Source organism: Aplidium turbinatum, chromosome 6, assembly GCF_918807975.1.
Source record: "Aplidium turbinatum chromosome 6, kaAplTurb1.1, whole genome shotgun sequence".
Taxonomy (NCBI): domain Eukaryota; kingdom Metazoa; phylum Chordata; class Ascidiacea; order Aplousobranchia; family Polyclinidae; genus Aplidium; species Aplidium turbinatum.
This window is the reverse complement of record NC_137477.1, coordinates 16,485,918-16,511,116: the sequence shown is the minus strand read 5'-3', so window position 1 is coordinate 16,511,116 and position 25,199 is coordinate 16,485,918. Positions and strand designations below refer to the sequence as shown.

General features: G+C 38.5%; 1 protein-coding gene across 6 annotated transcripts in view; it reads left to right on the top strand.

Annotated features, from left to right (window-relative positions):
• LOC145772097 (rho guanine nucleotide exchange factor 28-like) overlaps nt 1–25,199 on the top strand; it is a 74,448-nt gene that overhangs the window by 26,871 nt on the left and 22,378 nt on the right. For 3 of the 6 annotated variants that reach the window (XM_082583928.1, XM_082583927.1, XM_082583931.1), the window contains 3 exons: nt 623–700; nt 2,513–2,642; nt 3,077–3,134. In XM_082583928.1, coding sequence (XP_082440054.1) covers nt 623–700; nt 2,513–2,642; nt 3,077–3,134 — 266 coding nt within the window. Of the gene's footprint in view, nt 1–622; nt 701–2,512; nt 2,643–3,076; nt 3,135–15,617; nt 16,759–25,199 lie in introns of those variants that run through there. The other 3 variants (XM_082583930.1, XM_082583929.1, XM_082583932.1) reach the window with 2 other exon arrangements.

Below are 25,199 nucleotides of genomic sequence, written 5' to 3'. Positions count from 1 at the left end.
TACTAATAGAATATTAACCTGGTTCTGCTTGATAATAATAAGTACCAAGCAGCGTGATATTATAAAGTATGCCAAGCCAAACAAGTTTGGCAAACCTGGCAACCCTCGTATGAATCGTCTTTGTGTTCACACGTCATGTTAAGGTCACTGCACGTTTGGCGACTTGACACGTATGCCATTCACATTTTGCATGTCATGTGCTCGCCCAGCATGGAGTGGTTGGTGGCTCCTCAGCTCAGCTTGCATCAACGCTTGAGTGCTCGATGAATCACCTCTCGCCTCATTACATTTGTCGTAAATTTTCCTTTATGTGTTACACAGGATCCGAACACATGTCATGTGGTGTTGCTTTATTTTCTATCCCACTGCACGTTCGTTGGAGATTCTGTTGTTTTTTTATGCTTTCGGAAGGGACTCTCGTCTCGTTGGCAGAATTTTTTCGGCTGATTGTGTTGGGATAACATTAACTGTGTCTTGTGACTGCGCTTTGTTTTTTACTAAAACCACTTTTTGCATTGATTGAACATATGTCAGCGTTTTGTCCATGCAGAAATAAAAATTTTGAAAGCTGTTTGCTTCATAAAACTTTCATTAACTGTCTAACCTTTTGACGCATGGATAGCGGTGAAGATAACGCTGACGTTGCGACCAATGCGAACGCTGTATCTATGGAAACGGCCTCACCTGACCCTGCAGTCGAGTGAGTGAAGCTAACCCTTAACCAAGATCTGCTGTTTTGTTTTATGTTTTCGAAACACTCTAACATTGCATTGTTAATACAACAAAATCTTTCTAACAGCAAGAATCTAACTCAGCAACTCTCTGTTGGAGGCAGTTAGCTGACTTATGTCGACACATTAGTCTGTTCAATCACTTTCGAAAACCGAGCATCAGATTTTGTCAATGAACACCAGTTTTTATTCAAATAAAATTGTGTTTACCACAAAACCTGTTCTCATCAGCTTATGCACTAAAGTTATGCACAGATTGTGACGTCCTCTATACTTTGCAGTTAACAAAAGTAACTTTAGCGGGTTTAACGTATTTTATTACAAAGAGATATAACATAATGAAAAAATCAACTCAAACGTGTCGTTTTCGACACGTACGTGTGTCCTCACCAGGAATTACTTAAACCTGCAATGTACATAAAGTGAAAATTGTGAGATAAATCTGACTATGCACTAACGACACTCCGGACCGAAAAGCACAAGCTGAACAAGTGATACAAGAATGATTACGAGTAAATTATACGGCGGGAAACAGATCAAATTAGGTGTAAAGTGTGCTACATGCATGATGTGTCAAACAATTAGAACACACACAAAAGTAACGATGAGCCCACAGGTGAATAACTGCCTGTTCAGAAACGGATTATTACGTTTGATTATTAAGGCTTTGATGATCGTAGTCTGAAATTCAGATCTGCCTCGAGAGATGATTTTAAATTGGTCGATTGAGATATTGTCAGTGCACGTTGCACAAGAGATGATGTGCTCTATAATTGCACTTTTGGTTATTAAGTTTGGGTTTAAGTGCTCCCCGGCCCTTGTCAACACATGTCTGGTTGACAAACCAATCTATGTCTGGTTTGCGTCACCCAAACAAACCTATACACAACTTTTCGAAGAAAGAGCGAAAAGGGAATAGACGACTTCAGTTAAAGATATTGGTGCGCTTTAAATCTTCTATACATACAGGATGAATGTCACATTAAAATTTCTTATTTATAACCTTAGGTAGATCATGGCCACCTAAAGATATGGCCTGATTTGTCACATTTTGCAGAAATTTCCAGGTTTTTCTAACTTTGGGCGAACGTTTAAATAAATTTTTCTAAAAATTAGATTTTTACGCTTTCTTTATTCTTTTCCCCAGATGACACAATAGGTTTTAACATTCTCACATGTTGAAAAACAAAGAGAATTTGATTTCGAAGATTTTAGTCAGACTGTTAATTTTCAATAACAGTCTGATTTTGCATTTTTCAACTTACTTTTTCTCATTTGCTACTGCTTCCCCAAGGCAACAAAAAAGTTTTATGTCATTAGGAAACCGCAAAAAGTAAAAACATCTCAAAAAATGTCAGTCAACCAGTAGCAGTAGCTGTAATCAAAATCTGCAAAATGTGACAAATCAGGCCGCATTTCCAGGTGGCCATGGGTAGATTCAGTACGTGTCGAAGGCGTTTGAGTTGATTTTTTAATTATGTTATATCTCTTTGTAATAAAACATGTTAAACCCGTTGAAGTTATTTTGTTTTGTCTGTCTATGGTTCAACAAAGCAAACTCTCGACCAAAGCTTTAACAAAAGTGTTTTGCAATAAAATTGAAAAAATTTCTTCAGAAAGTTTGAATCCATCTTTAGTTGAATTCAACCCCCATCTCGTCCAAATAGAATTTGTGGTTTCTTGTTTTTATTATGTAACAAGTAGAAACTGCGTGACGGAGTCGGTTTGATTTTGTTGGAGTTGCGCTTTTTGCATTGTGCTAATTTGATGGGTTGTTCTAGGCCGTCAAATCTGCCAGACCGTCCTCCGCAGCGCCCCCCTGTACCCCGCCGCCCCCCAAAGAAACTCGTCACCAGAAAGCCAAGCTTCCTTGACAAGATGAAAAGTGCCAAGAGCAAACAAAAGGACAAGGTTGGAAACCTGACAAGTCTATTTTTTTTTGAAAAAATTTCCCAAGCTTGTTATTAGCAGCATACCAGTCCAACATGACTTGCATGTTCAATATCAGTTCAAAGGGGTTCCGATTGTGGATTCTTGACATTTTTGTTGCGTACCTATTCCGCCTTCGAGGAACCTTACATGCAACACGGGCTTGATGTATTTTAAGCCTTCGTTTGTGTTACTACCATAATGTGTACTCCAACATCGCAAGTGCTCCCTCTTTCTTTCGTCTATTGAAAGCGAATGGAAAAGGAGAAAGCTGCTCCATGATTTTGAAGCCTAAATTATAAAACACGTGTTGAAAAATTATGTTTCAACGTGATTGGTTTATCCATGTGCCTACTGAAGTGAATCATCATCATCACGTGAATACACGTATTCAAAAAGTTTCTTTTTATTTTAAGGCGAAGATCAAAAGCTTTGCTGAACTAAAGTTTGGAGTCAAACAGAAGGAAGAGAAAGGTGAGTAGTTTGCTACATTGTTGTCCATCCCGTTGGTCAAGATGGGCGTCATAAGTAGCGCAGTCGAATGTTCAAAGAAGGATGCTGTAACTTGTTTTTTGTTCGTAAAATATTTTATCGTGCTTTGACATGAAGCTCTTTCACATTGTTAAGTACAATGCTATGCTCATTGTACAGTGCACATCTGCAAAGTTTTTCTTTCAATAGTTTCAATTTCTACACCGTTATGGTTGCCAATTGCAATCGCTCGCTGTACTAGTGACTAGTGAGTACTCGGCTTTGGGCTGATAGCCAGGAAGGACGCTGCCTTCTTCCCTATGTTACTCATTGTTGCCCTTTGTGTTGGGTGTATTTGTTGACCAGTGTGGTGTTGATGGCGCTGTTGGGTAGTTGTCAAGTCTATGTCGACGATCGGACTTGGTTGGTTCTAGCGCTGCAGACCTACAAACTTGTTATCCCTCTGTTTCTAGCTTTGTGTCTGATCAATGATGGTTTGATTACTCAATACTCAACACGTCATCTTTTGACGTATATAACTCTTGTAAACGTTACACGGGACTGTTTTAAGTTTTGTCACAGGGTGCTGTGTGTCGCGGTTTTAAATTACGCTACATCGAAACTACATGCACTTTTGACTTGTACTCATCAATCTAAAAGGCAAGAGTCACTTTTTTCGGTTTTAAAATGTACCTTTTATGGGTTATTATAGGAGTACAGCAGTCCGTTTTAAAGCAATTTAAGGCTTCTTGTTGAAACAGCGCTTGTAAAGAGTCGTAAAAATTTGCCGAATTTGGAACCTTCCAGTGTGAGAAGAAAAGCTAAGTTTCGCACCCAGTAATGCTGGGTTTCCAGCTCATTGGTAAGAGCTCTAATAATAATATTTAGGTTCTTTGTTTTTTTTACGTTTATTTTATCAAGCTCTTACTGAGATAACAGTATTTTACAATTAAGATACGTTCTTTCGTTCCCAGAGGTTCAAAGAAATATGTTAGTGCGTTTATTTGTTGTGCAATTATATAGTACATGTACTGAAATGTTTACACTATATTCGCCGGTGCTAGCTTATGTTGTTTTCAACCGTTTTGAGTTGATACTTGAATTACTGGTTCGATTGCTGAGGCAGTTGATTATTAAGAAACCAGCTTACACTTTGCTCTGAATACCTACGCACAAAGCCCGACTGCTGAAGTTTAGTTGTTCTACATATGAATATGATCTTTGACGCAATAGTTCATCATTTACAGTTGCACTCTACAACGTTGTGTGATCACATGATTGTTGTATGTTGGCTTTTAAGATATGTAGTTGTTAACCATTTGATGAAGGTCGGTTATTAATAGTAACTTGCTGCTCATCCTTGCTCACATGTTGCTTTACTGGCGAACCAGCCATATTGTACAGGCCCCAGATGCATGGCTTTTCTTTTGCACGTGACCTTGTGACGTCACAATGCCTTCCGCTTCGGGCGCAGTGGACCGGACCGGGATCGTTTTTTGTGACGCCCACACGATTGGCTTCAGTTTGAGGTCACTGTAAATTTGCATTTCAGTATGCGGCGTGAGAGAAAAAGCGAGAGCATGTGCATAGATCTTAGTGTCTACAGCTCAATTTACTGAATCTGTTGGTTGTTTTGCGGAAAGTTTCTGCAATCTCTACAAATCATGAAATGATAGCACAGCGCACCACATGCCGTTTGTTTCCTTCTCCACTCTCGTCTAGCCGCGATCGTGCTCTGCGTCCGTCCAGCGGCCCAGCCCTGTCGGGTTATGTCAGGGTACTTTGTAACGTCACACATACAGCGGTGGCGCAGTGCCACTCTTCATCGTGACACGGTAGATGTGAGGTCAGCACAGCGTAGTAGTTTCTCAATGGCCTCTATTTTGAGGTATGATAAGTTATGAATAGGTTCAACTGGAAGGGATATCCCTGACTCATGATTATGCAACTTGTCATGTTTGTGTTATCAAATGTAATACCAGCTACAGTACGCAATTAGAACAAAACAGTGACGAAACGTGATGATATTTATACTACAGTACAGCTTGCGCCGTGGTTGCAGGCCAGCCAGCAAATTTCTGCGGTTTTACATCATTTCAACGTCGTTAGACGAAACAATTTAAAAGGGCACCCTTTGTTGGCTGACAAACCATGGTTGCTTGCAAGGCAAACTTTGAAGAGATAGGAGAGTTTGTATCTCATAAAGTTTGATGTTTTTTATAATAATTCTCTAATTTCACGTTGGCAGGGACGCGTAAGTCTATCCTGTCCTCTCTCCGGTTCAGGGGGCTTAAAGTTGTGCCAGTCTTTCCGTTGTTGCCGTCACGCACAACTCCAGCAAGTGATGTGGCTTTTTTTCATTTGTAATCGAGTGCCAAGACGTGATGTGAGTGGGACCATCTTTCAAGTATTATAATGAGTTTGAGGTGTTTATTAAGTTCAATGGGTGCATTGTCACAATTTCTTGTCACTTAACTTCGATTGAAAGAAAATCATTTCATGCGTCGCAACTTTGATTCCATGAAACGAAGCGGTCTTTCACGCCGAATTGATACGAATGAGGCTTTCCCTTGTTCCACCCCGACCCAACCTTGTCGCTTGCCGCGTTGAACTTCAATGAGACTTGTTTAAATCACTTTTCCTTAGTTACATGTGTCGCGTTTATTTTTGGATTATATCTGTGTTCAATTTTTTTTTTTTCAATTTAAAATTCCTGTAAAAACCAAGTTTATAGAACAGCTACATGCCCGATTGTCCAACCAGCTAGACGTATGTTGCGTTGTTGAAATGTCGCTTATTAGGTTTCATGTCAAAATAGCAATAAATCATTGTAATTTTAATAGTTAAAATCTCCGAAGAAAATTGCGCAAACTGTTAACACTGTTGATAAACATTTTGTTACATTACAATGGATGGAAATATTTATAGGTTCATAGTTCGGAAGTAATTAAAAGCAGAAAACTATGAAAAGCGCACTGTTTTTGTTGTGGGCCAACATTTTCGCGTTTTATAATCTGTTTTACTGTAATAAGCTAAAATTTACAGTAGTTTCTAGTTTACTACAATTAGCCTGATTATAGAAGCCCTATGCCTGCAAATAATGGTTAAAGATGCAAATCGACAGTTTGAGAAAGAGTAGTTGTACTCTCGGTCAAGTGCAAGACAAGAAGATGCCTGCTTTCACTCTGAAATCGTATATCTTAATTAAAGAAGACACCACGTACAAAACATGTAAACTTTTACAAATTGTTATCTTCCGCAAAACCAAGCTTCGGTTGTTAATAGCCGACATATTTTTAGCAAGATGTTTCTAGAAGGTTCATAATTCTGTTGTAGATTCAAGCACTCCCAAAGATTGCAAGAAATAAAATTCTTTAAAGGCAAATATAGTTTTGTAGAAGTGATAAACGTCGTAAAAAGTATTCCGACTTGAAGCTAATGACAATGCACATTACAACCGTTTTGAGTGCAACTTAAGTATGTGGAATTGTGGATGCTATGTTTTGGATGCAAAATATGAAAAAACACATAAAAAAAAACTACAAATTCTTCAGTAAAACTTGCAAAAACACTTCAAGAATCAAGAGCTATATATACAAGCGACATCCACTACCAGACTTTATGTCCAATATTATTATTTCTTTTTTTTGCAATTCTTGCGTCCGTATTTGTATTTTTTTTTGCTTCTTTAATGTGTCAATTTGCCATTTAAAAACGCAATACTTGCTTTCATTAACTGTTTGAATGAGAGAGTGCAGACTCGGCGACCACCTACGCCTTTTTAGGGCTACGGTCTTTCGCACACTACGTTTTGTTTTGATTTGCATCCAAACATAAATAAATGCATCCTTGCTCTGAAGAAACAAATTGTATGATTAAAAAATCCGAATAGATTGACCGATAGAATCCTACGAACAATGTACTCGCTGTCACACCAAACCTGCCAGTTGACATGAAACAACTGGATAGCTGCATCAAAAATTGTTGAAAACATTGTCACATTGAAGCTGAAGTTAGTGATAAGAAAATTAAATGACATTTGATTCATTTCCAAAGTTTCCTATTTGAATTTAGCTTTCGTTCATTTACTGGATGACCAACTCCAATTCTAACCGCAGTGGTCAGCAAGGTCTTCATCTCAAAGATTCAAGAATCGAATCAGCCTGCATGTGTGTGGCATCAGATGCAGGAGTTTATTGCCGGAGCGATATTGCAGCGGTAGACTTAGCTTAATCAGTTGGCCTCCTCGAAAGCGGGGCTGATTTTCATCAAAAAGATAAGTTTTTCAACCGGCCATGTTGTTATTTTACAGTAAAAGAAAGACAAACTGTCCGGTTGACTAATGTCACCAAATAAAAACCTATTGGTTCGAAAGCTGCATTCAATTGAAAGTGCGGTAAGTATCTTGAAGATTTCATGCTCCATGGAAGAACGTTCGAACGAAGTTTTAAATAAACGAAAGATTGCGAATAATTGTTGATATTTAAGTTTATTGAGTCATGTTCAATTATACCACTAATGCTGCAATCTACAACGAGGTTGTAATAATAATTAGCTCCGGCTGTGTTCTTTCAAAAACTATTTGATGAAACGCTTTTCATAGATTTTCTTCATGACATCATAGATTTTGTTCCACAATAAAAACGAATATTCTAAACATTTTTATCAGCTTCTATAGAAGACTCTTCGTTTTTTTTTTCGGTTATTGCAAATCTAGGATCTCACAAATGGATTGACTATTTGTGATCGAAAAACCAATGTCGGACCTCCTTAATTTAGCGTTAGTTTTTTTCGCACGACTAGGTTATGTTAATGCGATAGGCGTAAATAGTTTCTGAAAAAGCATCGTTCTTGATTTTCTCTGAATCAGTTGTTGTGCTGAGATGACGTCACCACGTCGGCCTGGCGTTTCTTTTGAAATGCATAATATTACGTCTTCATACTTGTGTGATTGAAACCTTTCGGATCTATCACAATGCTTAAAAATGAAATGTTTCTCGCAAGATTGGGCTATCCATTCTTGTTTTCGTGGCTATCCATTTCAATCTAGCTACTATTTTAGGTTTCTTTAAACGCCAGTGTCAAAAAATACGTCATTTGTCTCATCTGCTGCATTAGTGTTAAGTTCATCAATTCAACGTATTATAACGTCAAATCAACATAAAAATACACGTTTTCACAACCAGGCCGCTTCAGCAGTATCACAATCTTTATAGTCCTCTGATATGACACTATCTTTGTTGTTCGAGCTATCCACCGGTCGTGGACTAACGCGTCACTTGCTAACGTTTGCATGGAAGTCATGCACCAGGTGTGTAAACGTGGATGGGCGGCTTCATTGTTTGATTGATAAGCAAGGCCAGGTTGTGTTGGTCCTCTGCTTACTGGTTGTCTCCACCTGGCGGTCCAAGTTATTGAGTTTTTAGGTGATCAAGTAGACGTTGGCACCTCAACCTCATTGCAGGCGACGCGAATCCTGACATGAAAGCCACATGCGTGAAGGTTATATCTTTGGGCTTCAACCTGTCTGATGAACACATTGCAGATTGGAACCTTGTTAAACTGACGAAAAGGATAAAAATAAAATCTATTATTTAATTTAAGTCAAACTTCAATTCAAGTAACCAAATTGCTTTGTTGTTTTACTGCGTCTTTTTTGCTGACAGACTTCGTCATGGTTTAGTAGTTTTGACATTAAAAGCACTTGTTAGCTGAATTGGCCTTTAATGATTTCCTTCGCTCCTCTACCAAAGTGCTATCATCATATTTTGTTGAAGGAATGCCTTAAACTAGCTTGAGGTATTTATATCAGGAAAATATGCACGCCGTGTGCGGCAGGGTAAATATGCCCGATGTTGTTAAGCCAATGAGAATGGACGCTAAAGTTTTCTGCTTGGCAATAAATAACAATCTTCATAATGTTCATTTAATTTCATGTCTACAGTAAGAATACTTTCGATACTACCAGATAATATGTTAATTTAATGCTAGCCTATTAGTTAGTTATCGAGTTTAGTGAAAAACTAGATGTAAATAGCTGAGTTCGCTAAGCTAGAATTTTCAATCATCACTTTGCAAGAAGTTACGAATGTTTAATCAGAATATTCCGCTGCCTCATCACATCGTTGTGGCTAGTCTAGTGTCTGACTGGCAACGAGATTTAATTGGCACTTGTCGGGACAATAAAATATTCTAATGGTGGGTGCTATGATCGGCCGGTCATTTTGTGCTATTTTAACGTTATAGAACGTTGATTAAGCGACGCACACAGTGCATGCTCTAATCAGACCAGTCCAACAAGTCACCAGCACAGTTTTGACATTCTCAGTCTGAATAATCTCATTTAAAATTTCACTTTTCCATCATCCAACGTATTTTTTGTTAAATTGAACGTGGTAGTTGTCGTTCCGTCACAACCTACGCCCACGATTGACATTAATAGCCAGTGGGTTATAATGAATGATAAACATCTGCGGTCCATTTGCATTAAACTCACAAGATTAAGAAAGCACTTTTTATGACATTGATTTAACGTGAAAGCATGAATACTGGACGTTGTGCTTGACACATTGGTCTCCAAGCTGTTGCCCGCGTGGTGTTTCCTTGTTACCTTTTTGTCGTTATTTGCCTCTTTTGTTGTGGGAACAGCGGTTGCGTTCGTGAGCATGGCCAGATGTTTCTGTTCCAGGCCATCTTTTAGCGCTAACTAGACGTCTATGAAACGTTTTTTTCATCGGTCATTCTCATGGTTTGCAGTTGGTTGTTATGAGTGCTTACCGAGCTGCTTGAATCTGCCTTTGTGTGTTGTTACCTTACACTTAGCCTTGAGCTTGTACTGAAGGTTTTAGAAGGTCCGTTCCGAAAACTTATTAAAGGTTGCGCAGGAGAATAGAATGCGTGCTGTGAGGCAGGTGCTGTTTGCTTGTTGGTATTATTGTTCAAAAACATACTCTTACAAGAGTAACAGATATTATTCTATGACATATTGCACAATAGGGTGCTCGCTATCGCTAGTCTATCGATAGAAATCGCTTTACGGCGATTTAAAACTGTTTTTACAAATTTTGTGTTAATTTTAATCTTAAATGGCCAGCAGCCTTTATTTTTATTGCAAAGTCTAAGAAGAAAGGACGAACTGATACTTGCTATTATTTCATGTTTGATATTTGGCAAACATAATTATTTGTTTATTTTATGACAACTATTTAGCCAGGATTTGAAATTAAGTATCTCGAGTGTTCAGTTAATTCAGAAAACCAAATCGGTTAGTTTTTGTCATTTTCGCTTATCACATCAAACTTGTCTGTTTCTTTTGTCGTCATAATGGTTTGTCTCAAAGTGACGTTGGATATAAGCGGTCAAGGCGACCGCGACAGGCACGGGAGGTGATTACAACCTGACCGTCCGCCTCCGCGGTGGTCGCCTTGGCAGACGATAAGCTTCCATGTTTCGTCTTAAATCTGCTGAGTCGTGTTAGAATTGTGAAGTTTTAGTCGACGTTGTTCGACCTTCAGTAGCTTCACTGGCGTGGTCGGTAGCAGATGATTTGATTTACAAGCGAGTAGAATTTGCAACGAGATGAATCTGAGGCAGGAACGTTGTTGAAAAACTAGATGAGGTAAAACACAGTGACTGATCATAGACGTCAGGCTATACAAAGCGACTGTGATCTATTGATTAAAAGTTGTTGTGACTTGTGACTCAACAGCTAGCAAACAAAAGTGTTAGTAGTGAAATGAGGTCAAGAAAAATACAACTTATGCAAGAACATGTTTTCCACTAGTTGTGTTATATAAATTGTGAATACGAGGTATTTGAAACGAAATATGTCACTTGCAAGTTTTCTGTTTAAACAAAACAAAATTCTCCTTTAATAAACAATCCAAACAGATACATTACTAAAAAAAGTTAGTGTTGGAATGAAGTTTTGTTTCGAACACCCATAGTGTAAACTGTAAATACTATATTATGCAGTAAATAATCCATTCATGACATCACGGCAATTGGGCAGTTTGTGAGCATGTGTGTCATCAATAGATCACAAAAATATTTGTTCTTTGTTAATTGTTAGATAAATGAACGAAGCTTGGATAGTGAGTAGTTGAGTTCCTTTTTTACCACAACAAGGCGACAGCCAACTCAGAAACTTTCATAAAAACTTCAGTCGTTGTGTGGGCGTTTGCGTTGAATGTAATTGCCTTGGTCTGTCTGCGTTTGCCCGCAAATTGCATTTTGTTCTTGAACTTTCATTGTTCAAATCCTTTTTAATTTCCTTTCACGAGTTCTAATTGAGGATTTACTTTTACGCTTCATTGAGAAGGTAGATTGCGCTGTTATGGTTGTATTTACGTAATGTCAACCCTGAGCAACAAAAGCTTTCGTACCAAACCGCAATGAACACGTTTATTTGCACCTCTCTCGGTTGGTGATCGATCGCTCGAGGTAGCTGATGATTCTTAAGAGCATTGCTGATGGATAAAGAGATCATCATGATTTGAGGTGGCAGCTTTCAACCAAGATTTCCTAAATTGCATTCGTTCATGTTGCTTTTAGGTTATTTTGGGGTCAAGATTCGATAATAATATCGCAGGTCGGAAATTATTCATAACAGATGATTATTGGGCGAGGGAAGCAAAGACCATGCCAGGCACGCTGTCGTTTTTGCCTTACGTTTTTAAAACGTTGAGCTTAGTTTAAATCTGCACCATGTTTGGAACATAGCTTCCTCTTTGATGTTGCTTTACGAAAATAAATTTATGATCCCACTAAATTGCCTGTGGCTGGATATGAGTCTGTGTATACAAGCAGAATAACCTTTGTACATTATTGCCAATACTTGTAGCTGAAAAAAAAGTTTACTTAAACAAAACATCAAATAATAATGTAAGATGTTGAGTGAGCGTTATTTACAAGGTGATGCCGAGAAGAATGGTACCGTGGTTGATTTATGGTTGAACTTGTTGGGGCGACACCAGTTGCGATATTACTTTGTGAGGTCATGCACTAATTACACGGATGGGCGACACCATAGCAGAAATCTTGGTCGATTCTACGTCAAACAATTGCAGTTCAACATCGAATTTGAGTCAAGAGACGATCTCTTTGACAGGAAAACATATGTGCTTATGTAAATATCGAATATTGTGGTTTAGTCTGTTGGTTCTCTCGTTCAGAAATGATTGGTTCAGCTTGAAGCAGTAGCTGATTCATAACAGAAATGTTAAACGTTAAACATCGCTATATTTAAGCTGTGTCGGGCCCAGGTTGTAGCTGCTGACGATCTTTTTTTTATACGATAACGATTTTTTTTTTCAAACAGAAAATTATCTTTATTCGCCTTATAATAAAAATAGTAAGTTGGACTATGACCAGCGTAGACCACTGAAGTGAAATTTCCAGAGGTAGCAACCAAGACGGTGGAGTCGGAGAGATTTTGGTGTGTCGGGAGTGGGAGTCGGCCAGTTATATACCGAGGAGTCGAAGTCGCATATTCTTCGCTCGATTCCACAGGCCTGATAGCAACTGTGCCAGTTGAGTGCTTGTCTGATCTGACAAAGAGACACAGCGAAATGGATTTATCTTAGAAATCTTGTGCCATTATCTTCATTGTTTGTTGTTCTCGGTGAAAACATATCCTTTTTCTGGCGATGACGTTATTCTTATAACATTTTTAGTGAACTAATGCAGTGAACTTGTAGCTTGACTGGACAAACTGGCGATGTAGCTTGACTACATTAAAATGACAGATCATTGATTATAATAATTATCAGCATCAGCAGTGATTGGTTTGGAAAGTTCTATGTGGCCGATGAACAATGCTTGGAATTGTGTTGTTTCGACCTTTGGAGCAGGAGGCGATGCTCAACTAGATTAAGCAGCATGAGCTTTAGATACTGAGAAAGGGTACCCAAGGACTTTTACATAATCACAAGCTCCCTGACATAAGTAGGCCAAAGTAGTGGAGGCTGTGATTGCAAATGAAGACACTGTAGTCGCTGTTTTAATAGTGGTAGTGGCTCCTGATTGTAAATGGGTAATGGCTCATCACTGGACATTGCATGAGAGGTTGACAACAACAAGTTTGTCAAAGTTTGATGTTTTCACGAGAAACGATGACTTTGGACGGGAGTTCTGGCGTGAAAGTTGAATGCAGCGGAAAATCCGATCTCTGAGGCAAAGTGAATAATTGATGAACAACACGTTGAAATATTCATGACGATTTTACTAATTTTGCAACTTACTTCAGTTCAATTTAAAACGGACGTAAGTTTTCGTCATTATGATCTGGCAGTCTTCCATTCTTTATTGCCGTCATAATTGAATCATGAACAGATTTTTGCGGGCTAACGTCTCATAGAAGGCCTTGCAGCAAGAAAGCCAGGAGAAATAAATTTGGGTTTTTGAAAACATTTCGGCATCACTAACATCGCTTGTCCTGACGAGAACGTAGCTGTGCAACATCTTCGCTTGACAACAACATGCAATTGGCATAACACCTGACTAGGCACAAAGGCGATTCGACATGATGTGTCTGACCTAAGTGTGGGGACCTAAGTAATAAGTATACGTGACGTTTCAATGTTAAAAGCTGCCCAAATGATTACAAACTCACTTATTTTCTACAGCTCAGATGAGGTGACGGTAGCAGCAGTTTAGGCAGCAATCGTGAATGAGTTGGTTGATAGACAAGAATTCTAAATTAGAATGCAGAGTTATTACCAAATACTGCTTCATTGGAAAACTGCCGTATAATGCATTCGAAGGTTCAGCATTTTTCCAAGCGTCCTTTTTAGTTTTAATGCTCAGTGGTCTTACAAGTTCATGTGTGGTAGCAAATGAGGTTGTTCGAATTTAATGTTTATAAATCATTACCTAAGAAAATCCAACGCGATCTGCGTTCAGAAAATACGAGCTCTAGGTGGCTTTACTTCATATCCTGCCAGTTGAAGAAGTGATGAAATCCCGATATGTCATCGTCTGGTTCAGCGTTTTGTGAGTCCTATCGGTAGGTTGACCCAATAACGTGCAGCATTATTGTCAGTTATGTTATTTTTGTTTCTGGTTGACACCTTTGTGGTTTTTTTTTGCAAAAGTAATCGCATTCTCTATTTGCTGAAAACCCGATGCTGATAAGGTTGACTAACGCAATAAACATAGTTGCTCCTGTGACGTAGATCGGCTTCTAAGCGTTAGCGGGCTTGTCTTTTTACTTCCTTTGTTACGTCATCACACGAACGGCCTTATTTTTACTTAGAATCGTTGTTTGTTTCTGTATGACGCGACAACGTTAAAAATCTGCCAGTTAACTACTAGTCTGCTAACCTTAACTTGGTAGAGGGAGCTTCGATCATTTTCAGCATTTTTAGTTTTAATCAAACGTTTGCAAGAGTTATTGTTTAGTGGCGCGCTATGTGCACACCCGGAGACACTATGACGTAGTTTTAAGGGTATTACGTCAACGTCAGCGTGTTTCAGGTTCTGGTTTGTTGACCAAATCAAAACAAACTTTCGCGGGACAACTCGTCATCGCTATTAGTTCAGCCATTCTGCATAAAATATGGTGTGGTGGAATGAACAGTTCGCGGTAAATTTGCAAGCTTCTCGGATAACTTTTTACCAGAAACTGGCAACTTTTGCATTTAACAAACCTTTAAAGTTAGCCTTTCATAGCATGAAACATAGCAGCTGTACGTCCCACGACCAGTTCACAAATTCTGCTACTACCGCCTATAACTTAAAAGTGATATACAGACAGAGACTTTTAGAATAGTTGTATTTATGCGTTCATGCTTTGCTTATTCGCAAATATAATTTGTTTAACAGCAAAGCGTGAATTTGACTGAGTGCATCTTTGGTATATTTATTGAAAGATCACCTTGGTGTTGTATGCTCACGGGCATTTCAGGCAACAGTGATCGACAAAAGGCGCAAGTTCACCATCATGCCCTGTGCTGGAGATGAGACGCTGCAATGATATTTGAATTATTTGAGAAGTTGCAATCAGTAAAGCGAAATTCGAAAATCTATTTTATCGACTAGGTGACTTCCTACTTTTGTAACTTATTTCGACGAACAGCCGTCTCCGCCAGCCTGTGGTATGAACAATGGACATCGACCAACAACAGTTTTGATTTGAACTTACGGTATGCAGGAGTTCCGTGATGTATGGGACCCAAAAATCCGTCTTTTTGCATTGTTTCAGACGTTGAATTTGAAAGCGTTAAATCAATGATTTTGTCATCTTAGTAATGGTCAGGTAGCTCCCACAAGCAGGTCAAGTGTTCCTCTAGGTTTGACATAAAACGTGCAGCTATGTCTTCTGGTAACAATAGTCGGTAACCTTGACACATTCAGGGCAACCGCAATTTAACACAGATGGACGTTATTGTAACATAAGTATTGGAGTAAGTTTATAATCTTTGCATCGGTTTTGTTATCTTTCATAGATTAGTTTTTTAACTTTTATTTTTGTCACTGGTTAGGACGCCAGCACAAAGCTACCGTGGTTGTCACGGACATTGTGTTGTAGAGTTATATTTAGTAGAGAAAGTTTTATTAGCATTGTTGCATTTGATATTAATCTGTTGTAAACCGACGATGACGGAGGGACACGCAATGACACGAAAATTATCGAATAGCAGCCTGAATGGCATCAACACTAATAGTCTGAGTAGGAGGAAAAAGGCAAGTATTGCGTTCATGCAAGTCTTCCAAGGTCGAAGATCAGAAGATGGAAATGAGAGGAGGACGTCTTCTTCGTCGAGTTTAGTGGATTACTTAAAAGGGAAGCGGCAAAGCAACAGCTCAGGAAAGAGCTTAATAGACAAAACCCCCGAGGACGACGTGATGGCGCCCCCTGGCTGGCCCAGCGATGAAGATTTGAAAGAGAGGCAAAGGAAGTCTTCTTTTAATAACACTTGGAGCATGAGAAGGATTTCAAAGTCTGATAGTAGCCCCTTTCCCAACAGTGTTGCTAAAGAGCCCAAGTCACCCACCTTATTACACCATTTTGCCACCCTTAGTCGAGGTAAACAAAAGCGTGGATCATGTGACAAGAAAAAGGGCACCGAATCTTTCCCCCAATCTCCGAGCACGACGAATCCAGATCTAACGCCAGTGTCGTTTGTTGGATTATATACATCACAAAGTTCTCAGTCATCGGATTTCCTTGAGATAAATTGTGAGCCACCTAATGGCCATAGAAACTCTGTCGTGTCTGACATCGACTCTGTTGATTGTGACGAGTCGAGTGTTGGCAGCATGGACGGTCGAGACATGTCGCGAAATTCCAGCATCACTTCTCGCTCCTCGTTATCCCCTATGCCGGCCAGCCCACACCGCCCCCCGGTATGCACAGAGCAAAGATTCTTTTCGAAAAAAGATAAAGATCGGGGCTCTCCATTTCTTTTACGCCGAATATCGGCCGTTCTCTCTCCGCGGACACGGCGGCGCAATCCAATGTCGACGGAAGTTAGCGACGCGGAACACAAAAAGCGCATCATGCGCACTGTGTCGACGGGATCAGAGGACGATCACACTAAGCGCCCGCTTTGTGACGTTGCTGAAGAGATATTTGACACCTGGGATGGGAGGAACGCCATGACTCTGCCAAGACCTTCGAAGAAAGGTGAGAGAGTAAGCAATATGCAACAGTGGTGCCTGTTAAGTCAATACTCAATACACTTCTAGCAATAAGGGTTTTATCAGTAAACGTTCGGAAAATAATGTAACAACAAAGAATTTCAAACTTTAAATATGTTTTTAATAACGTTTTAGTAATAATAATTTAAACAGTTATAATTTGGAAGTCAATTTTGTGTTTCTCTTGTTGCTTTTAAGGTACTATTTTGAGAAATGATGTTGTGTCATTGTAAACAATATACAAAAAGCGCAATGTCTCTGGCGAAACCATCGCTATGCAGTATCTGCTGAAAGTTATTTATTGTCTGAAAAAACATTTCACTGCTATTAAAAAGAGGTTTATTTGCGTTATTTTGATGATATTGTACGTTGAATGTGCGTAATATGAAGAAGACTATAAATGTCAAGGCAAGATATTTGACATCTTTATATGAAGTGGTTTCAAGGTTGTCGGACTTATCTGTTTGCATAGGAAAGTTTGTATTTGTACAATTTGAAGAACAAGTTTCGTTATCACTAGATAGAGTTTTAATTAGAAATGCAATCGTGATTTTATAAAGTTTTGTGAAATTTGTGAACAAATTCGTGAGGAACCGGATTGGTCTTGCTGTTGAAACGTCAGTTTGTATGAAGATAATAGACACTTATCAGATAATTCATAATTGATATCGGTTGTAACCACTGATATCATCTTAAATAAAATAAGTTGAAACGGTCAATTCTTCAGTTTTAGGTAAATGATCTGGTTGGATTTGTGACTGACCGTGTTACAGTGACCAAGCATAGGCTATTCATCAATGAAGTTTTACACAGAGTATTGAAACTTCACTTCACAGCTCTTTAAGGGATAAATACATTAAAAAGTTTGGATGTTTATCAAGATTATTTACTTTTCCGGCTGCAACTGCACTCTTCATCAGTTAAATCGATGCAAAAAATGATAAATTTTGCTGCTAAGTATGTGTTGTGTTGTCTTCTTGTTTAGCCCTTTTCACAGTGCTCTGTTTGAGCTCACCGGTTCGTTTTTGAACTCGAGTCGATTGAAAGCAGTGTTGGCTGTAACTGCAGCGAAACACACACAGCCATGTATGTCAACATCGTTCATTCGTGTTGGAACATATTTTGCTGGCTAGACGTTTTCATTTGCTCTTTATTGTATTTCAATTTTTATTGCAACAACTCACAATATTGAGAATTTTCACAATGACTTCACGATGTATTGCCAAATTGCAACAAAGAAGTTGTTAATTTTAACAGTACACGCTGAATGTATCGCTAATACACAAAGACGTGTTGGTTTGATGAAACCGTTTTGATACCTGTGTTTGGGAGGCTAGAAGCGATGGCACCATGTTCACGATTTTTTAAATTAAAATAATTTCGGTTTCTCAGAATTCACTTTCAAACGCGCTTTTGGAATTTTCACTTTTTCTGAAGTTCAAATGATGCTTTAGATATAATTTTGAAAGTCTGAGACTCGTTAAGTCCTAGTAGTGTTAAATCATAGGCATACGAGGGTCTGCTACTATTCGATGAGTCCGATTCGGTGAGAGCCTTTTCGGTGAGAGCCTTTTTCGGTGAGAGCCCTATTCGGTGATTTTTTTGAATTTTTTTTTGAAAATTATCGGGTACCGTAGCCTAATTATCATTGCCGCTTTTACATCGTTTTAACGTCGCTAAACGTTGAAATAAGACCCTAACCCTAACCTCTAACCCTAACCCCTAACCTCTAACCCTAACCCCTATCCCCTATCCCCTAACCCTATAACGGCAATGATAATTAGGCTACGGTACCCAATAATTAAAAAAAAAAATCACCGAATAGGGCTCTCACCGAAAAAGGCTCTCACCGAATCGGACTCATCGAAACGGGCCATTCCGGGCATACGAAGCCAAGTAATTTAATGAGATTTAACGTATTTAATATTATTATGGTAACATTTACAGAAAAAAAAAAGTATTTAAACGAACTTCGTTTTTTTTACCTGTGAATATTACTATAATAAACCTAAATACCAGTAAGTTAAACCTGATTAAGTTATTTCGTATGCCCCAAAGCTTTATCCTGGTTGTGTTTATAAAAATTCTTACTACTTGGTATCATTACCCTCAATTATATGTTCGGATTTTGTCGGAGTTACGATTTTTCTACAATTGATGAATATTGAAGCATGCAGATTGGGGCCTGATTGTCTGGCATTAACCTGAAATTACAGCGCTTGCGGCGCAAGAGAGCAAACTTGGCTTTTGAAGTGTGCATTGTTTTTGCTTATTTCATACGTTGCTTGACAACTACAGTCATTTCAACAAACATTGCTCCTTGTATGTTTGTTTTGTCGGCGCTGTGGTGAGGAAACAAATGTCGATTTCATCATGTTGCGGTTTTGGTTCTTTGTATTTCAAATGTTTGATTGGTCCATAACTCCATATACATCTTACCTTGCTCTTGTTCCATACTTGCCACGCTATCTGGTGCTAGGTTTGACTTAATATTGCGTTAAATAAACTAAACAGGTTTGAAGAACATGCCATGACTTCTGTGGAAAAGAAATGATCAACAACCGAACTGTCCTTGGCTTTTTGTTTTTGCTGCGATTAGGCAAACTTCGAAATCGAATATGTTTGATGCTGGTCAAAGCGATGATGAAACCTTTTGACTTTGTCAATATTTTCGTCTCTGGTATTTTTTTATACATATCAAACAGGACTCTTACTTTGGAAATAGACGATGCGGCGTCCCAAAGCGAGTTTATGTTTATCAACGTCGATAGAGAGAGACGTTGTTGTTCGTTCATGTCTGAGTCATCTTCACACTACAAATTATATGTTTTGGACAACTATTCTAGTTCTCGTCAACAGGCTTACCATCACTACTTGTATTTACTTGTACTTGTATTCACTACACGTCCACCATTGTATTTACGTAAATTTTATGTTGAACGACGCGAAGATAATATTAACCTATGTTCATTTGCGGTTTAGGTAGTTTAGGGTCTATTAGCTTGTAATTTCCATTCTAGAACTGTTGATGTGTTGTTTCCTAAAGTTGTAAATGACCATGTTTCAAGTATTTGCTACGAAGAATCGGTTAATGTTGTTGTGTTCTTGATGAAGTCAATCATGGGGACTGACGAAACGTGAAAACTAAACCTGGTAATCAGTTTCAAAATTTTACGCTTATTTACCTTGCAGTCGTCGGAAGTAAGATCTCAGAACCTGACCCCCCTAACAACTATTTTCAAATCCCGATATGCCATTTCCAGCTGAAGTTATGTTGATGTTCCCAGTTTCACATATGATCCAAAAATCAACTGAAGGCTTCCGTGAATGGTCTTTGCTTTGCCTAGCGTCCACATACTTGTTGTTGTGGGTTTAACCCTGTCAAAAAGATGTTTCTTTTTCTCATGTCGTTGACATCGTGCTCTCCGTGACAAAAGCGTTGACAGATTCCACCTGGTTTCTGTTGTTTTAGGAAGAATGTTTTATTACTGACGTTTGTTTGACACTTCAGTCGTGAGCATTGTGCAGGCAATGTAGGTTCATCATATTTTGACGTTATTTTTTGATAAGTGGTTATTTTTTGTGTGTTTGCAACTAGTGGAAGGTCTCAACATTGGCAAGCAACATGGAGTCGTCTGTTCGCGCTTGGACAACCCGGGTAGAAGTTTTGTTACCAAACAGACCTCCTTGTCAGACAACAATGGAGTGCATTATTTGCTGATTGATCGAGTCTGCTGAAAAGGATGCGCCGAGCGCCTTTTACATCAGAGGTTTTCAGGCTTCCAACCTTTGTACATTTGTAACAAAATTCACATACGTTACATTTATTAGAAACAATAATATCTGTTTGTGAAACTTAAAAGCATAGATTCAAATATCTTCAGACCTTCTATTGGACACTTATCTCGCTATGGTCACTGAGAAGGATGTAGCACATTGCAATGTTCACGCAAGATTTTCATCTTGTCCATCTAATAAATCATTGTGAAACTTCAGACCAGATATTTAATTGTTCTTACGTTTCCACCATCATCTTTTTACAGAACGCGCAGTCTTGGTGATGCTGTTTTAGCTAGATTCTGCTTTTCTCGCTTGTACCATGGCAGCATTGACTTAGCGCTGGAGTTTCGTGTTGTTTCTTCTTTCCGCTTGAAAAGTATCACTGTTCAACATCTATCCGACGTCGTGAAACCTGAAATAGCTTATTTCGCTGTAGGCTCTTGTTAGCTAGTGACGTCAGAAGTAGTCGGTCGCAAAGCACATTCGCACTGACGTGTCTAACCTGCCGAGGCGTCGTTGAGAGTGGGTGTATTTGTGAATATTAAAATAGGTTACGATGGAGATTAGCGAAAGGGATTTTTTAAAAAGATTTAAAAGTTTATTCTCGGGAATGTTCAGCCCTCCCACTTAGGTGCGTCCAAGCGGGGTAACTGTAATGGCATCTACCGTTAGTGTTGCATTATATTGAAGTACAAATATTTTTAGTTTGTTAAAGTTTGTTGAAGTTTATGTATTTGAAGGATGCAGAGGTCAAGAAGGCACAGAGCATTTTACGGTCATGAACTTGCCCACAACAGCAGCTTGTAGAATCTGAGGTCACCATTTGTGAATGAACAGTTAGAAAGATTCATAAAGATGTTGCACTTGTGTTCATTTCTATGAGCAGTTGCTCGATGGTGGATACAATCAGCAAATACTTTAATGTCGAAAAGTCGACCGTTTCAATGCTGTCTGAAATGCAACAGTGTGTAAAGTATGAAGCCTTGGGCGCTGACGTCGAAAGTTAATCCGACAAATGCGGTGGGAAGATTTCTATACGGTTGCTGTCCCTGTACACAATGCCTGTTCGATTGAACAATTGTTCAAAGATCCTGTGTGTGTAATACCAATAGTTCCATGTAAACATTCAGAAACAACAACAGATGAATAGTTGAACTGGCTATCAGCAAGTGTTTTTTCTGTCGCAACTTCGATGTCTGTCACACTCTTCCAAACATAGCTTGAATTACTCTTGATTTGAGAGCGGTTTATGTTTCTCTGCTCAACTTTTATTTGCATCGTTGACAATCCTTCTGTCGATTCTGTAACTTCATTGCCTGTCACTCTTGTCACTTTTTCTAATTTTTCCCAAAACAATATCGTTTTGCGTTGGAAAGTATGTGAACTTTTTCAACCTGCCTAGCTTACTGGGAGGATTGTGTGGTCGCAATGGCTGCCATTGGCAGTTGACCGGTTAGGTAATTGTGCGATAATAATCGATGTCAACATCGGGTTTGTTATAATTCAGTCAGGTGAAAACTTGGAATTCTTTAAATTGCTGACACGTTGAGTATCGATGTTTGATTTCGTGAAAATTGACTACTAATTCCCATCAACCGCAGGAATGTGTGTGTTTCGAATGGAACCTTTGTTACTTTGTTAACACGAAAAACTAGACCATAATAACAATAAGCATTCAGTATGATCTGAAGTTCAGTTAGAATAGTTAGGTTACTTGGTGCCGCATTGGTCGCTGTTACGCTGGTCGCTGTCAATTATTCTGGGATCTCAAGCTTTCTATGAATAAGGATTTTTGAAGTACAGTAAATGTTTCTGGTAGTATTGTGAAAACGTTTTTACTGGTAAGTCAACTTTGAAAAGATGACAAATTGTATTGCAACACACACCACTAAATTATGCCGGAATGGCCCGTTTCGGCGAGTCCGATTCGACGAGTCCGATTTGACTAGTCCGATTCGGCGAGTTCCCTATTCGGCGAGAGCCTTTTTCGGCGAGTGCCCTATTCGGCGAGTTTTTGAAATTTTTAAAAGGAAATTATCGGGTACCGTAGCCTAATTACAATTGCCGTTTTTACATAGTTTTAACGTCGCTAAACGTTGAAATCGTGCAGAAAGGAATAAAAATAAAATGTTTGAACTATTATAATAAATTAAAATTCGTCATGTCAGTTCAGTTGTTTTTATTTTTGACCATCATATCAAAAACAATACACGTCGACATAGCAAAGGTGTAGAAAAAGGTAGAAGCGACAAAACGCGAACGTTAAAACGTGCTTGTGACCGAAGTAAGTTATTGAGTTGAAAGAAATTTGGCACGGTCGCAACACCTTCAGAAAAATTTAAGATATGAAGGAAAAATAAAAGAAAATGTTACAAAAAAAATCATGCTTATGTGTATAAGTTAGTACTTTTGAATAGTTAAAATGATTAGTTTGGATCAACAAATGAGAACCCATTGTAGTAACAGAATGAAAAGGCTAACCAAATGTGTGGCCTATCGTTTTAACGTCGCTAAACGTTGAAATCCTGTAGAAAAGAGAACTTTGCTGACTAGGATACGTTGAAACTGAAAAACATTCACAGAAACCCTACGATACATTGCATTTTTAAGATAATGTATTCAGACGTTGAATCAATGTACAAATGAAATGTTATGCTAAATGGGTTCTTGGAACAATTCGAAGGGCTTCTGTGAATGTTTCTCAGCTTCAACGTATCCTAGTCAGCAAAGTTCTCTTTTCTACACGATTTCAACATTTAGCGACGTTAAAACGATGTAAAAACGGAAATTTTTGCTGGTTGGGATAACTGGGCTACGGTACCCGATAATTTCTTTTAAATCCAAGCTGTAGGCCACACATTTGTTGATCCAAACTAATCATTTTAACTATTCAAAAGTGCTAACTTACAGACATAAACATGATTTAATTTATTTTTTTTGTAACATTTTCTTTGTTTTATTTTTCCTTCATATCTTAAATTTTTCTGAAGGTGTTGCGACCGTGCCAAATTTCTTTCCATAGGCGCCGACTTTTCAAAAAACCTTGGGGGGCGAGAAAGGTGATAACGTCATAACCATAGCGCTATTTACTCAATTAAAATAGTCTTTGATTAAGCTTAGTGTCTTGTTTATATTGACAAATAGGTCGCAAACCGAATTTATTAGAACCGCTGCTTGAAAGGATTAGTTTTACGCACGCAGTACGCCTAGTCGTAAAAATTTTGATATTGTTAGCTCATAATTGGAACTGTTGGAAAACAAGCCGATTCATTTCCTTTTCGTGCGAGTGAACAACAACGATCAAGACAGTGAAGTTATCGAAATAAAACGCAAAAAATCATGATCTCAAGCAGAGTGAAAACCCGGTATCAGTTTTATTAACCTCGTTTCGCTAATTACTTACTTTCAAAGCGTTGACAACGGCGAAGTGTTTTCTCTTCTGTTTTTTATCGAAAGTCTTTATAGTCTTTTATTGAATACAGTAGGCTATACTCGAGTAAAGGTCGAGATGTTCGCAAGTGATTTTCACCTCAAAAAGACAAGTTCAACTAACACGGGACAAGCTGTTGTCTCCAGCTCAACAATTTTCAAAATGAACGCACTAAAAATCATTGTCGACGTAGATTACGGATTGTGAAATCGCGTCGGCTTAAGTGAAAGTTTTGAATACGTTTATTTGCAGTGATTCAAACTTAATTTTCAAATTCAATGATTTCTTGTCAATTCTAAACTTTATGCACTTGTTGAGCAATATGCAAAGCTCACGAGACAAAACAGAAAGAGATCATTTTTTTTATTTTTGCGTGTAGGATATAATCGTTCTTATTATTACGTAACATTCCATGATCGTTAAAGTCGATGTCAAACCTTAGCGGTCGCATAAAACAATGATGTCAGGTTAGCTAGGTGATAATAGCGGTAAGAGACGTCGTTAATGCAGGCAATATCTGCGACCAAGACCATTAAACACCTTTTCTTTTTTCGGATTTCAATTTAATTCTCACACATTGCAAAAACAATGCGTTCTGTTGAATCACAATTGATCTCACAGCGGGAAGACCTCGTTGAAAATAGCGCGTCTAATTTAGCTGGTTTACTTAATATTGCAGTGAATAGTTACGTGACTATTCCAGCAGTACTCTACCATCTACTTTGAAATTTCCATACCGTATGAGATAGCTATGCGATCAGCTGCTGTTGTGCGGGCAAGAGCAACGTAGGCTTTTCTTGCTTTCGGCATTCTTTAAGTCCGTTTAAATTATCTAAATCTCCTTCGCGAAGTGTTTTATATTTGAAACACCACTTGTCATCAACATTTTTGTTGCCCCTCAACCATAAATTTACGGGGGGCGCCGGCCCCCCTGAAGTCGGCGCGTATGTTTCTTTCAACTCAATAACTTACTTCGGTCACAAGCACGTTTTAACGTTCGCGTTTTGTCGCTTCTACCTTTTTTACACCTTTGCTATGTTGACGTGTATTGTTTTTCATATGATGGTCAGGAATAAAAACAACTGAACTGACATGACGAACTTTAATTTAATAGTTCAAACATTTTATTTTTATTCCTTTCTGCACAATTTCAACGTTTAGCGACGTTAAAACTATGTAAAAACGGCAATTATAATTAGGCTACGGTACCCGATAAT